This window comes from Protopterus annectens, chromosome 3.part1 (assembly GCF_019279795.1).
Source record: "Protopterus annectens isolate FY-2018-M chromosome 3.part1, PAN1.0, whole genome shotgun sequence".
Taxonomy (NCBI): domain Eukaryota; kingdom Metazoa; phylum Chordata; order Ceratodontiformes; family Protopteridae; genus Protopterus; species Protopterus annectens.
In genome coordinates this window covers 1,463,224,018-1,463,240,108 of record NC_056732.1, presented here as the reverse complement: position 1 = coordinate 1,463,240,108, position 16,091 = coordinate 1,463,224,018, and the positions used below count along the sequence as shown (strand labels likewise).

General features: G+C 39.1%; 1 protein-coding gene across 1 annotated transcript in view; it reads left to right on the top strand.

The window, feature by feature from the left end:
• C1QL3 (complement C1q like 3) overlaps positions 1–12,900 on the top strand; it is a 682,501-nt gene extending 669,601 nt beyond the window's left edge. The window contains exon 2 of the mRNA XM_044067534.1: positions 11,992–12,900. Coding sequence (XP_043923469.1) covers positions 11,992–12,171 — 180 coding nt within the window. The 3' untranslated portion in view covers positions 12,172–12,900. The remainder of the gene's footprint in view (positions 1–11,991) is intronic.
• Positions 12,901–16,091: the final 3,191 nt, after the last annotated feature.

Genomic DNA, 16,091 nt, shown 5'->3' with positions numbered 1-16,091 from the left:
TATTTTGGCCGAAGATTTAATTATATAATGCCATCAGACCAGTTGACAACCAGAGTTTACAAAAACGCAAGGACAAGGAAAAGGATAGGCATCCGAGGTCCAAAAACCGACGACGAAGCCTCTGCTAGGCCAGTCGCCGGTTCGCCGGTTCTCAGTGAGGTGCTTTTGCAGCCCCTGGCGCCTGCTACCTCAGAGCCACAGTCTGCTTCCGACTCCCACGTGGAGCCGACTGGGCCTCTGGATACTCAAGGTATTGGACACTCGGAAATCATTCCCTCAGATGGGCCCGGAGCCGCTGAGCAGGCATCGGTGTCTTCAGACCTACACAACTATATATTAAGCCATCTTCAGCTTCAAAGACAAAGACTAAAGCAGCTCTAAAGACAAAGAAACAAGTTTCCTACTCAGACTTCCATGCCTAAAAAACAGATGCTCAAAATGGCCGAAGACCTAATTTTTTTGATCAGGGGCTCCCATCCCCTTCCTGATAAGAGGCCTAAGCAAGAGACAGAGTATGATTCTTCTGATCAGGTTTCTATTTCCTCTGATTCCTCTTCTGAACAGGATTATTCCATGCTTCCCTATGAGGATTCTGATGCTGAAGAATCCATTCCTTCAGCTTCGCCTCCTGAGGATTATTCTTTTGGGGAAACCCTGCATACCATGAGGGAGCATTTCCACTGGGAGAGCCAAGATTATTCTGAGTCTAAGAAAAGGCTCAGAGACTTCCTGTTACTTCTTCAACACAGACCCCTTGCTATTCCACCTGTTCTAGACATTGTAGATGATGTATTTTCAGAGTCCGGCCTGTCCCCTGACTCTTTACCCCCTGCACCTGCTAAGCCAGACAGATACTACAGGGTCCCGGATTCTCATAAATTCCTATATAAAAACCCCGCTGCTGACCCAGAAACTATATCTCAGGGTCCCAAAGGGGTTAAAGCTTCCACTGCAAAAAAACCCTTTCCCCTCTGATAGGGATTCTAGGGCTCTAGACAGATGGGGGAAAAAAGTCTACACTTCTGCTACCCTGGCTGTAAGGGCTTTAAATTGTCAGTTTCATATGCTTAAATATCAGCAATATTTAATGTCACTGCTTAAACAGAAATTGTTGACAAATAATGAATGTTCAGAGAACAAGGAATTGCAGGATTTATTGCATGCAGCTGAACAAGTGGGAAATCATACTTTGCAATGTGGTTATGATTCACTGGAGGCCTCTTGCAGGGCCGCTGTTACAGGTTCTGTTATTAGAAGGCATGCTTGGTTAAAGGAACAGAATCTGCCTGATCATGTTAAAGCAAAATTATTAGATGCACCATTACAGCATGATACTTTGTTTGGTACTAAAGCAGAAGAGGTGTTGAAAAAAATTGAGGATAAAGCAAACTCCATGCAGACAGTCAAGGATTTCTTTCAGGTACAGCCACCCAGGTTTAGCAGGAACTGGCCTTCAAAAAATTGGTCCTTTCTAGTATCAGACAGACCACAAAGAGGCAGATACAGGCATCCCAGAGGCAGATCTCAGCCCCAAGGCTCATACAGGCCTAAACAATGGGGTGCTCCTACCTCCAAAAGCGGAGAAGACAAATCACAACCTTACAGGAAACAGTCCCAATAAATTTCCTCTACTAGATCCAAGCGCTTTTCCTTTGGCAGCCCCCTTAGGGGGAAAACTAGCACTTTTTTCATCAAATTGGCAAATGGTTACCCAAGACAAACGGGTCCTGAACATAGTGTCCCAAGGCTACAGGTTCCATTTTCACACTATACCAAGGTCAAAAAGTATGCCAGACCTGAGGCTGCCACACAATCAATGGGCAGAGGCACAAAAACAAATTACAGCCCTCATGGACATGAGGGCCATTCAGCAAGTACCACAACAAGAGCAGGGGCAAGGATTTTACTAGTACCCAGAAAGGACAAAACCTGGAGACCAATACTGGACCTGTCTATACTAAATACATTTCTGGAAGTTCCAAAATTCAAGATGTTGACTCTACAGCAGCTTCTGCCCATGCTGGGCAAGAAGGCTTGGCTCGTAACTTTGGACCTAAAAGAGGCATACCTGCATGTTCCAATCAGACAATCTTGCAGAAGATACCTCAGACTCATAGCTGGCTCAATGCATTACCAATTCTCTGCACTGCCCTTTGGCTTATCTACTGCGCCCAGGGTCTTCACAAAATGCCTGGCACCAGTAATTGCATTTTGCAGACAAAAAGGAATTCAAATATATCCCTACTTGGACGACTGCCTAATTCAAGCAGAGAACAAAGACATTCTTCTACAGCATCTGGCATTTGTAAAAAGATTACTAATTGGCCTAGGGTACACAGTAAACGAAAAGAAATCAAAACTAGTGCCCTCTCAAGAGATAATATTCCTGGGTGTAAGCTTAAATACAACTGCCCAGATGGCTTATCTCACGCCAGACAAACAAAAGCAACTGACTTCTTACTTCAAGAAATTGGCAACAAAAACCCACTTAACTGCAAGGAAAATCCTGCAGGACTTGGGTTTCATGGCATCCTGCATTCTACTAATTCCATATGCCAGACTGCATATGAGGAAACTACAATGGTATCTAAAAAGTGTTTGGACTCAGCATTGCCACAGGCTGGAGACAGTAATTCCACTCATTCCCTGCCTGCAACAGGAGTTTTGATGGTGGGCAGAAGCGTGTCACCACAACAAGGGCCTGCCATTCAGTTTATCCACAGCCAGACAGACACTGACAACGGATGCATCAGATTATGCCTGGGGGGTCCATATGGCAGGAAAATGTATTTAGGGCACATGGCCTGCAAACCAGATGCATCTTCACATCAATCAAAAAGAGATGCTAGCTGTTCAAAATGCCCTGACAGCTTTCAAGGACCTGCTTCAACCAGGACAGTTACTGATAAAGACAGACAACACTACGGTCATGTGGTACATAAACAAGCAGAGAGGTACACATTCCTACCCCCTCTGCAGACAAGCAATGACCTTATGGGACACAGCATTGGCTTTTCAAATTCACCTGCAAGTGCAATTCCTGCCAGGAAAAACAAATACTCTGGCAGACGAACTAAGCAGAAACCTTATGGATCCCCACAAATGGAAACTGGATCCACAAGTCTTCAGCATGATAATAAGAAAATGGGGATGCCCAGACATAGATCTATTTGCCTCCCCTCACAACTGCCAATTGCAGAGATTTTGCACAAGGATTTATCACAAGCAAGCATGGAAAATCAATGCCCTATCCTTCAGCTGGAAAAATCTAACTGTATATGCTTTTCCCCCACTGCCTCTCCTTCCCAGGGTACTCCTAAAGGTCAGACAAGAAGCAAAAATTATACTGATTGCACCAGACTGGCCACGCCAGCACTGGTACCCAATCCTAAAGAGCTTGTCTCAAGGTCCCTAATGGATATTGCCTCAAACCTCTCACTTGCTGACCCAACAAAACAATCAGATCCTGCACAGCCAACTCAGGACCTTAAATCTGGCAGCATGGAGGATAATGTAGCCATTCAGAACACTCCTCTTTCAAAAGCTGTTACGGATGTTATCTTGGAGGCCAGGAGGCCCAGCACCAGAAAATTTTATGCAGAAAAATGGAAGAGATTCTGTGCTTGGAACCAGGAACAAGGCATTGACACGTGTGTACCAAATATCCCTCAGATTTTACAATACCTAACTGAGATGCTGAACAAAGGCCTTTCCTTCTCATCAATTAAGATTCATGCCTCTTCCATTTCAGCCCATTACAATACAGAACCACCTATCTTTTCTCATCCTTTAATAAGGCAGTACCTCATTGGGGCCAAAAATATTAGGCCTCCAAGGAGAGCACCAATTCTGGCCTGGAACCTCAATTATGTTTTGGAAAAACTCACACTGCCTCCTTTCGAGCCAGCATCAACAGCAGATTTAAAGTTTTTATCCTGGAAAACAGCTCTACTCCTAGCAATAACCTCTGCAAGGCGAGTCTCGGAGTTACAAGCACTCATGGCTGTGGAACCTTTCATCATTTTTTATCCAGACAGGGTTTCTCGGAGGACAAACCCTACATTTATGCCTAAGGTGGTGTCCAGTGTGGCCCTTAACCAAACCATTCATTTGCCAACCTTTTATCCTAATCCACAGAACAAAGGTGAGAAAATTCTGCATTCTTTGTACATACACAGGCAGTTATGCTTCTACTTGGACAGAACTAAAGCTTTCAGAAAGACTGACCAACTTTTAGTGTCATATCCTGCAGGTTCACAAGGAAAGGCTATCTAAAAACAGACTTATTTCCAAATGGATAGGCCATTGCATCTGTTCCTGCTATTTTTAACATGGCAAATCAGTGCCTAAGGGCATTAGGCCTCATTCCACCAGAGCTGCAGCCATTTCAGCAGCCTTCCTCAGAGGAGTACCAACCAAAGATATCTTAGAGGCTGCAACTTGGAGTTCAGTCCACACTTACACAAAGCACTACCACTTACCTCTTTACTCTAAATCCAGAGCAGGCTTTGTCACTGCAGTTCTGAAGGGCCTCATAGCTTCTCCTAATCCTATTTAGCCCAGCCACCCTTCCTCAGCTGTGTGATTCAACCCAAGAGGAATGACTGCAACAGTGAAACACGATGAACATAGTACAGTTGTGTACCTACCATAAATGTAGATGTTCAAGTGTATTCACTGTTGCAGTCCAGGCTACCCACCCACCATCCCCCTTTTCGTTGCTGGGACTTATCTGCACTTCTCTATCCTATACAACTTATGTGGTGTATTTGCTTGTAGATGAAGGAAATGTTATTTTTGTGCATGCATTTTTATTGGCATATTTTCAGCCTACCAATTTGGGGGCACCTGACATCTGGGGCAAGAAAAACTGAAGAAAATGGCGTCAGCTGCATCTTTTATACCCCTGGCGCACTGACGTCAGGGAAGAGGCGACAGCAACCGATGTCGGACCTAGACTTTGGAATTCTGGCCGACTGAGTGTAGCCTGCCAGCAGGATAACCCAAGAGTAATGACTGCAACAATGAATACACTCGAACATCTACATTTATGGTAGGTACACAACTGTACTTTATAGAAAAAGACAGAGGGTTACTTTATTATTCATAATGTGACAAAGTTAGTACTTTCATGGCATAGTTTCTCTAAATACTACTTACTATAGGCATTACAAGACTGCATTACTTACATTTCTAATGAAATGCACTTCAATCATTTCAGTGCAACTCTTAACTTTAAGAGAAAAAAGGAAAATGCTTCAGATCAGTATAAAAATGTTCCTCACTGTGATTACTCCTTTACATAGTCCATAGTGTTTTCTGAAGTAAGTTCTGAAAGATTACAAGATCAGCCAAATGATAACAAAACAGTCTCTAATTTCAGAGTTTTATTGTCTTCACCTGCAGTAGTTCCACCTGGCTTCATACTTAGTCTCTTAGTAAACCACAGCTTTTTTACCTTGATTTATTAAATCATAGTTATTTAACAAATAAAAACTTTAAATAAATTTACTATGATGCTAAGACATACCCTCTTAGCAAACAATACTTTTCACAGCAGCTTGGCAATATCTTCTGAAAAACAACAGATACTGCTATAATTCAGCAGACCCTTGACTTTCAGGAAGACACAGTAAGAGAGCTACTGTTTTCTTTACATTTTCTTATATACAAATCTCATTTACAGTCTGATTAGCTGTCTCAGGGTGCACTGAAATTTAAAGCAACCATCCATAGGTTCATAGGTTCATAGGATGATTCTAGGCTATTGGTCCAGAGACCCTTATAAGCCTAGCCAAGAATTTTGCCCATGTTCCCTCAAAGTCAGCAACTGTTTCCCCTGTCCAGCAGGGACACAGATGGGATCCCAGGGGTATATTTTCTGTTTCCCATCCAGTTATCTAGGTTCCTCTTAAAGAGGGCTAGAGAGGTACTCTGCTTGACATGGAGAGGGAGTCTATTCTACAGACAGGGAGTCTTTGGGACACAAATCTATCCCGCCAATAAGTTCTATTAATGTCACAGACCAGGTTAAGGCCTTGCGTTTGGGTTGCACAAGTGGAGTTTGTCTGATAGATATGCAGCAACTCCATCAAGACTGGGTCTGAAATGGCCTTGTATCCCAAACACAGGTCACCTCTGAGCAGTCTGTATGAGATTGAGTAGAGGGACAGGGATTTTAGCCTATCTGTATAGGATAGGTGTTTGAGACCTTGGATTTTCCTGGTCAGGAACCTTTGTGGTCTCTCCAACTGCTGCATGTGCTTGGCAAGGTACATGCCAAAGGGGGCATTGTAGTCTATAATGGGTATGATAAGGGAGGAGTACAGGGACTAAACCCACGGTAGTGGTGCTGCGGTAGCGTTGCCGCCTCACAGCAAGACATTGTCCCATTCAATTCTCAGCTAGAGCGTTTTCTGTGTGGAGGCATACATGAATGGGCGTGCCTTCATTGAAGGTTGTGCATCAGGGCTGGTAACTCGACACATAAAAATCCACTACCAAATATTAGCAGACCGGAGTTCCGCTGTGGCAACCCCTAACCGGGATAAGCCAAAAGACACAACAACAGGGATTTTATGACCTCCTTGTTCCTGAATGAAATACCCTTATTTATGAGGTGGGCCTTGTAGAAAGCCTTCTGTACAATGGAGGCAACATGGTGGTCAAAAATCAGGTTGCTGTCAACCTGGATGCCCAAGTCCATCAAGGCTGATTGCATGCTTATACATTGTTATTAATGTGATAAGTAGTGTGGATGACATTTTCCCCTAAGGGGATAATGCTGAATTTCTTGGCATTCAGTTTGAGGCCATGCTTCTGGCACCAGTCATTAATTTGGGTAAGGCCCTCTTGGAGGATGTTCACATCACTAGGGGAATTAAAGACAGCACCCAGCTTGCAGTCATCTGCAAACTTGGTCAGCCACAGACCACTGGTTTTGGCTTGCACCTCAGAAAAGTATATCCCAAACAGTAGAGGCCTCAAGACTGATCCTTGGGATACACTGCTCATTACGGGTCTACTACTAGGTGGCTTCCCCTACTTTGACTGAGTGGGTTCTATCAGTGAGCCAGTTAGCTACCCATCTGGTAACATATGGGTTGATGCCTAGCTGGGAGAGTTTACCTATTATGCCCGAGTGGGGAATAGTGTCAAAGGCTTTGGCTAGGTCAAGGTAGGTGGTGTGCACCATCCTCCCCTCATCCATGGCTTTGGTGACAGTTTCAAAGAAGCTAGCCAAATTTAACAGGCATGATCTCCCTTTGACAAAACCAAACTATGTGGGGTCAAGTGTTTGGAGGTTGCCAATGTCCTTGTTTATAAAGTCCATGATAATGCATTACATGGTCTTGCAGATCAGGCTAGTTAGGCTGATGGGCCTATAATTGCCTGGGTAAGTGGATGCTCCACTTTTTTTGTAGAGTAATGACAGTGCCTGTCCTTCATTCAGATGGCTCTTCACCCTAAGGAACCTAGGCCACATGTATTTCAGGAACTCAGAGCCCTCTTGTTGTGTCACACGTTCCTCTGCCCAATGCAATCTCACAGGATCAAATAACCAGATTAGGCAAAGCATGGAGGAGAGACAGGTTATATATGCTGACTTGCTTCGTGTCAGGCTGATATTCAATGAAAAAGTGTTGTAGGCTCAAGAAACAGTGGGTAATTTTCAGGTTCTTCTCCTCTTTCGGGTATTTATAACTAGTATGAACTGCCTGCCCAGTAAATAATAAACTATGAGGGTAGGAGCTACTATTAAATATCATTTTATTTATTATTTATTTAATTATTAGTTATTTATTTATTTAAGTAAGAAATGTTATTTATGGGATAAGTAATGTATGTGTATACATATATATATATATATATATATATATATATATATATATATATATACACATACATGCATACACATGCACACGCACACACACACACACACACACACACACACACACACACACACACACACACACACACACACACACACACACACACACACACACACACACACACACACACACACACACACACACACATAGGTATTTATTGATAAAGGTTTAATCGACTGGTGGGTAAAGCTACCTATTCCATGCATTATGATTATCTATAGGCTGGGTGTGTATATATAATAAGTGATTTTTTTTTTATTATTTATAGCGTAATATTTTTAACAACATATATTTTCAACAGTACATATTTTTCAGGATCATATATTTTTAGGACTATTATTTTTACAATATATTTAAAAAAAGGTTCATCTTAGTTTTTTATGGTTATAAGTTTCTGAAATTTTCTGGTAACTGTTTTGTATTTAATGGATTGAGCATACAATTCTTTTTTTTTTTTATGTGCGATACCTCAAAAAGAAGGATGGTTATTTATTTATGTCCTTAATTGAATTACAAGTTTCTAATAACAATCTCCTTATAAATATTGGAGGTCTTAAGGATGATATTTGAGTCTGAAGAAGGCTCCTAAGTTATTTCATGAGACAAACACACTCAACCGTGATTTTACAACTGTGACTTTATTATTTATTTATTTTTTGTTTGGAATAAAGTAAGTTTTTAACTTTCTGGTACAATGAGTACTTTGTTGGCACACCTGACAGCCTTTGGACAAATGCTACTACATTTTGGTAGGATTAAGGAGTTGTAAATCAGCTGTTTGCTGTGGTACAGTGGTGGAAGGTTTGATTCCCTCAGCCTCCATTGTTTAACTGTGTAAGTTAGTGAGACTCCACTCCTAGGCTGAGTCTGAAAAAGGTCCATGGAGATCAGTGCTGTACCTCAGGAAAGAAATACAAATGAATGATATAGTTAGTAACCTCCCTTTAATGAGTGGGTGCATACTAAGGCAGTCTTTGAATGAAAATGAATGACCATATCAGTAGGACCAGCAGTGGGTACATACTGAGGCAGTCTTTGAATGAAGATGAAAGACCACATCAGTAGGATCACAGGTGGGTGCATACTGAGGCAGTCTTTGAATGAAAATGAATGACCACATCAGTAGGATCATAGGTGGGCACATACCGAGGAAGTCTTTGAATGAAGATGAAAGACCACATCAGTAGGATCACAGGTGGGTGCATACTGAGGCAGTCTTTGAATGAAAATGAATGACCACATCAGTAGGATCATAGGTGGGCACATACCGAGGAAGTCTTTGAATGAAGATGAAAGACCACATCAGTAGGATCACAGGTGGGTGCATACCGAGGTAGTCTTTGAATGAAAATGAATGACCACATTACTAGGATCACGGGTAAAGATCACTGACCTGCTGTAATAGAGCCCCACCCCATTCCAAGTAGCCCCATCCATTTAATTGCTTCTTGCAGCCCCCCTAGCTTTGAAGTCACCAGCCGCTACTGCTATTCCGCCAAAAAATCTGAAATTTTTGGACAGATGGTGTAAAAGTTGATCCAAAATCAGGACCATTTGAGAGTTATGCATACAAGTACCTGTTGTTGGATAAAGCAATACTTTATGTACATGTTTGCAAGTAAATACACACCCAAAAATGCAAACAAAAGGACATTTAGATTAACAATCATTTTCTTTAGGAGTTGTCAGGCTCCTGCACAACAGCAAGATTGAGAAATGAATGCAAGCCCAGTAACACTGGGGTAGTATTGGGATACTGCAGGGCTCAATAATACACATGTTGTTTGATATTGTGAAACTCATTAGTGCAGGTTTCAGAAGAGTGAGATGGAATGAGTGAATCTGCAGACTTACACGTACTAAGTATGAGATTGCCATTTCCCTGAATATTTTATATATGGAGTGTGGGGGAATTGCACCCAACAATGATCAGTGTATGAATAATCGCTCCCCTGCTGCAAAAATTAACTTAAAAAAAGAGCAGTGATATTCAGCATTCAATATTCTCCTGTGTTTTTGGACTGTTTTTGTAATTCCTGACCTAAAATTATGAGTCTTTGAATTAGAATAGGGGAGCTTTTAGGTCTCTTTGATAACTTTCTTGAAAAGTTCTAGATGGACTAGAAATAAATATATTTTTCACTGTCAACTTGCAAGTCTGCAATATTGTTTATATAAAAGGGTGGCACTGTGATAGGTGAGAAAATATATGTCAAAATCAAAAAATCTATAAAGGTTTGGCAGCTAAAAATCAGTCCAGAGATGTGCAGTGCGATACAGATTGAAAGCAGATATTCGAAAAACAGACAAACCTGTGGCTGGGTGAGCTAATTGGTGTAACTAAGGAAATTATTTACTGAGCTGTGATACAGAGTTGGAATTGCCTAGACATAGTAAGGCCTTGCTGAGTCTAATTATGATGGCTGCCAAAAAAAGTCATTACAAGAAAATGGAAATCAAAGTTTAAACCAACTTTACTAGAAGTAGCGAAGATAGTAACACAGATAAAAAACTGGAATGGGATCTTTAGAAAAGGGTAAGAACAAATTACATAGGAAAAATGGGAAGTGTGGGATCAATACATGCAGAGGAGGAACAAGGTTTAAAAGAAGGTGGGATGTGAATGAGCTGTGTAATGGCTGACTGACAACGACTGGAATATTATAAGTGATGTATAACGTTGCTGCTGCAGTTGTGTTGGCATGGTTTCCAATGTATAATGTTTGCAATCGAGGCTGTGTCGGTATGGTTTATTTTCATTTATATAAATATAAGATTGTCTGTGTCATACATGATAATTTAATAAACGTGTTTATTGTTTAAAAAAAACATATGAGGGGGAAAGGTTACCAAAGGCATTGAGGATAAGGAGTTTGGGTTGCCATATTACATGATCTGAACAGAGGCAAATGATAACAAAACATGGTGAAGTGGACTGCAGGCATGCTAGGATGCAAATTACATGGCATCATTAGTATGCACAGGGCAAATTACATGGCATCAATAATATGCACAGGGCAAATTACGTGGCATCATTAGTATGCACAGGGCAAATTACATGGCATCAATAGTATGCAGAGGGACTGTATCTTTGCAAAGAAACACTGGGCTCGTATATCAGAGGAACAGGAGAAAGGAGAAGGGGAAAGACAAAAATATTCCCTCTATCTCAAAGAAATCAAGTCAAACATCATAGCAGTCTTTGGAAAATAAATGTACAAAAGTGTATGGTATGTTAACTGAAGTCTCATCCTGATCAATGGATCATTTTATAAAAACAGACTTTTATGAAAAAAATAATGCGGCAGTCCTATGTAAACCCTTCCCCATGTAAGGAGCTTTGCCTTTTCTACCTCCTGAATGTAACACCATTTAAGGTAGCACGGACATAAACTACTAACCATGAACTTGTAAAACAAAAAACTGGCCAGTTCCACGACAGTCAGCCATTTATTGAGTATAAAACAACTTCACATATCCACTAAGTGCTTTCACCCAATTGCTTCTTTGGGCATCATCAGAGTGGAAAAACAAAATAAAACAACTTCATTTATACACTCTGATGATGCCCAAAGAAGCAAATGGGTGAAAGCACTTAGTGGATATGTGAAGTTGTTTTATACTCAATAAATGGTTAACTGTCGTGGAACTGGCCGGTTTTTTAACATTTAAGGTAGCACAATCTCAGGAGAGTTTGAAACTTGCACTTAAATGGTCTGTCAATTGATCTGTACTCAATGAACCATACAAACCCACATACAAAATTATATGGGCATAATCAGTAGATGGAATACTTAGAATGACAGATATGCAGTTTGTAGAAATTATTTGAAAGGGGCTACTGCATGATCCTATAAAGTAACTAAGGGTGTCAAAAAACAATAGAAGAATTAAAAAATGCACAATACAGATTCCAAGCTATTCTGCTTATGGGGAGGCAGCTAATTACATTTCACTGTTTCAGTATGATATTCTAATTGCCCAGGAGGCAGGAAACTGATCGACTTTGTGGGTAAAGTGATGCTTATCTTTAACAACAGAATATAGAATACATTTTTATATCCTAAAGCATGTTATGATTTTCTTCTTCTTTTTTTAGGTTCGGGCCAGTGCAATTGCACAAGATGCAGATCAGAACTATGACTACGCCAGTAACAGTGTCGTTCTTCATCTAGAACCAGGAGATGAAGTCAACATTAAGTTAGATGGAGGAAAGGCACATGGTGGAAACAACAATAAATACAGCACTTTTTCTGGATTTATCATCTACGCTGATTGACATATTCTTAATAAGAAAGATTTTACTCTAAGTCTGAATGCTGGATTCCAAATATCTGAAATCCATGAAAAAGATACCAGTAGAAAGTGACCAAAGGGCAGTTGGGCTGTATAAGGAAATCTCAAGCTACCTGACTCACATCTGTTCACAAAGTGAAAATACTGACTTTATTGAAAACTTTTAACAGATGTGACATTTGTTAGCACCAAAGTGAATACTGCTTGTCATCAGTGTTGTTGTGAATGAAAACTAATATACATATATATATCAACATGATTTTTATAAGTGATTCTAAACAAATCTGAATGATGTATTTATTGATACCTTGATTTACATTACAGTATGTATTACCTTCAGCTTCAATTCATTTATCAGCTTTGGTCCTTGTGAGTTGCCTGCTTATGATAACACTTGGGAGTCGATCTGCGTTATATGATGAGGAATGTGCTTATACAATGCTTCCAAGACAATATAAAGGAAAAGTCAGAATATGCCCCTATAAACAAATTTATCTATTGTACAGAAATATATAATCAAGTCGTACATATACTTTAAACAGAACATTAAAAGGGAGTTTATTTAAATAAACTGTTTAGGAAGATGATAATATTACTTTGACTACTGCTACCATGTAACAGCATTACTGTTCATTAGATTACTGCACAGTGAAAAGAATGTCTAGCATTTCATAGTATCATTAAAAGTAATAAAAAGTTATTTTTTAATTTAGTTCTGCCATCTATGTTTAATTTTACCATACTTTTGGTACCAATAAGCAACCATTGTAGTCACAGTGTAATGCATAATGTGGCCATTATGACCTCTTTAGTCAGCAACCAGGCAAAACCAAAGAAAATGTTCATATTAATAATATTTAAAAAGCCTCAAACAACAATAAATATGAGAGGATAAAAGCAATTGTTTACCAAGATATTATACATTGAAAAATATAAATGAATAATTATGACCTCAAAAATGAAAACTGAGAGGCAGAAATGATTTCTGCACAGCCAGAAAAGTATTATTTATGTCAGGTTTGATTCTTTATATTTTGCTGACAGCATATATTTTGAGTTTGGGGATAGATAATAGAGTAACTTGTTTTATATTACATAACTGCTTCTGTTTAAATTATTAATTTCCTTCTTCTTTTTAATTTCATTAAATGTAGCATTTTAATTTAAGAATCCAAAGTAAAAGTGTTGAATTAAAAAAAAAAGGGTTGTTCCTGTGGGCCCTTCTACGTCTTCTCATGCAGATGCTGGGTCTCCTACTGGCTGATATAATATTGTTAGTGTATCTTGCATACAGAAGCAGTGATATAAAACAAGGCTTGTAATGAATGCAGGACACTATAACAAGGCTGTTATATTATCAGTTTTCTCATATAATACCTGCCATCCATGTGTTATACTAATCAAATACAAACTATTTACAATGTCGTAAGGGCATGTTGGTGGCACTCCTTTTCTGTGAAATTTAAGGGTCATTAGTTACAAAGTGTAGCACATTAACAGTAATGGAAACATGCTGAATAGCCTTTGGCTATGTCTCTTATGATGAAGAAATGGTACTGGTATATACACCGAAACAAAAAAACAATGAAAACAAGATAACACTAGCAACAAATATATTTTTTCATACTGTTTATCTTCCAAATCATATTAGAACATACAAAATTGGCACTACTTTACAGTCTATGGCTGATTTTTAGCTGCCCAAACTTTGACAGTTTTTCTGAGTAATAATAACAACAGCTCCACCATGTTCTGTTTCCTGTTTAGTTTAAGGTTACTGCTGTTGAAAAAGGGATGTGATGACTTAAGCTGACTGCGTTTTAGTTTCAAGTTTATCAATGTACGTGCCTCACTCTGCTATAATCTGTAGTGCAAGTCTTTGTGTAGCACAGCATTCAAACCAGAGAAACATTTCTTCCCTTGTTTAAATGAGGTGTAATGCATTGCATTGTCTACTCAAAGATACACTGGAAACAGAAGCACAAAATGTGATGGCTTATCTAGTCTGCCTGCCTGCATCAGAACTGTGTCTTAAGTAACTTATGTAACATCTTCCTCTCAAAAATGCTTTCATTTCTCATTTTCTTCATAAAAAGTCTTGCTTTACACTGGTCTGTTCCTTTACAGAAAATACGGGCATTACACATGTGATCATACTTTTCTTGCAAATCTTTTTTGGGGGTGGTGGGTGGAGGGAGCACTCTGCTGAACTTTGAATGTTTACTTGCTTTCTTAAAGTACTTGAAAGTTAATAACATGTCCCTTCTTTCACTTTTTTGAAGACATATATGCTTAACACATTATGAATCTCAGTAAGCAACTTGCATCATGTTCATTTTTATGTATATGATGCATTATATCTATCCGCTATATGGAGATGAAGTCAGTCTATTGACAGACATTTCTTTGACTGATGATGAATTGAAAACACTGTGCAGAAACACCTTTTGGCTTCAGTAGAGTTTTCCCTTTTCTCCACTGCTGTTTGCCCTTAGAGTAGGTATATTAACTTCAGGTGGTGCGGCAGGCAATCATCCCCGCCCCTGCTTGGAAAGCCAGTAAAATATACTGCACTCCTATGCTTTATTATTTTCTTTAGGTGTTACTACATGAGGCAAATAAAGTTGCATGCACTACAAAGAATTATGAACTAGTCTCTGATCATAACCCTTTATTATTTATTCTCAATATGGATGCCAGGATTCGCTCCTTGAGCTTCTGTCTCAAGGTAAATTCCTTGATATGTATGTCTCAAACACATTATAAGTTGTGTATGATTAGAGACCCAGTCATTATCCTGTTTTAAACTTATGTGTAGTACAGGTCTAAAGGTGAGGGGGATGCCATCTTATAAAACCATAATATGTACAATATATCAGAATAAGTAGTTATAGAAAATTTACAAAACCCACAGTTGTAAGAAAATCTTGCATGTGTCAAAGGAGAGGAAAAACAAATTAGGTATGTATGCATTGGGAAAAGAGACAGAGCACTATATGTTTTCCCATCAAAATTCATATGGTACGTTTCGCAAATTATCCTATAGTAAAAGTGTATAACGAGGCCGTGAGATATTGTTCGTGTTTGTATTAGAAACTGTTGGGATTGAATGACTATGTATAAGGCTTCCATAATGATTTAGACGAAGATTTTATTTTATCAAAGGAAAAATCAAAAATAATATATTTGTGTTAAAGATATTTAAAGCAGAGGCATAGCTTAGTGGTAGATTTTTATAAAATCCTACTAGAGAGGTGGAAAATGTTGATAGAAGAAATAATATGTTTTAATTGAATGAGTAATGAGCACTGCTCACACCTAGTTTTATGCCTATATATATATATATATATATATATATATATATATATATATATATATATATATATATTCATTATATATATATGTATATTAATTTTATATATATATATATATATATATATATATATATATATATATATATATATATATATTAAAGTTTCTTTTGCTCAACAGGCAACAAATTCACCTTTAATGCTGGGAGATTTGAAGGCTGTGGGTGTCTACTCCCACTTCATGTACTTGGATTTGTTTTACATTACTGACACTACAATACAGCATGAGGTGGGGGGTGTACTGCAGATGAGACATTAAACCGAGGACTAATCTACCTAAGTTGGTGGCAGTTCGGGTGGATATAAAAGATTCAGTTGCAATTATTGAAAATTGCATGGGAATGTCCCTGGTGACCTCACCAAATTTCATATAATCAGTGTAAGTATCACCTTGAGTCTCCCCTGAAAAGCAGCTGTGGCCTAGTGGAACTAACTTGGTTAGAAAAGCAAAAATAAAATAAAAGGATGTTAGGATGGGACACTATTGGTTGCAGATAGAAAAAAAAGCCTCATAGTAGCTCATGGAAACTGT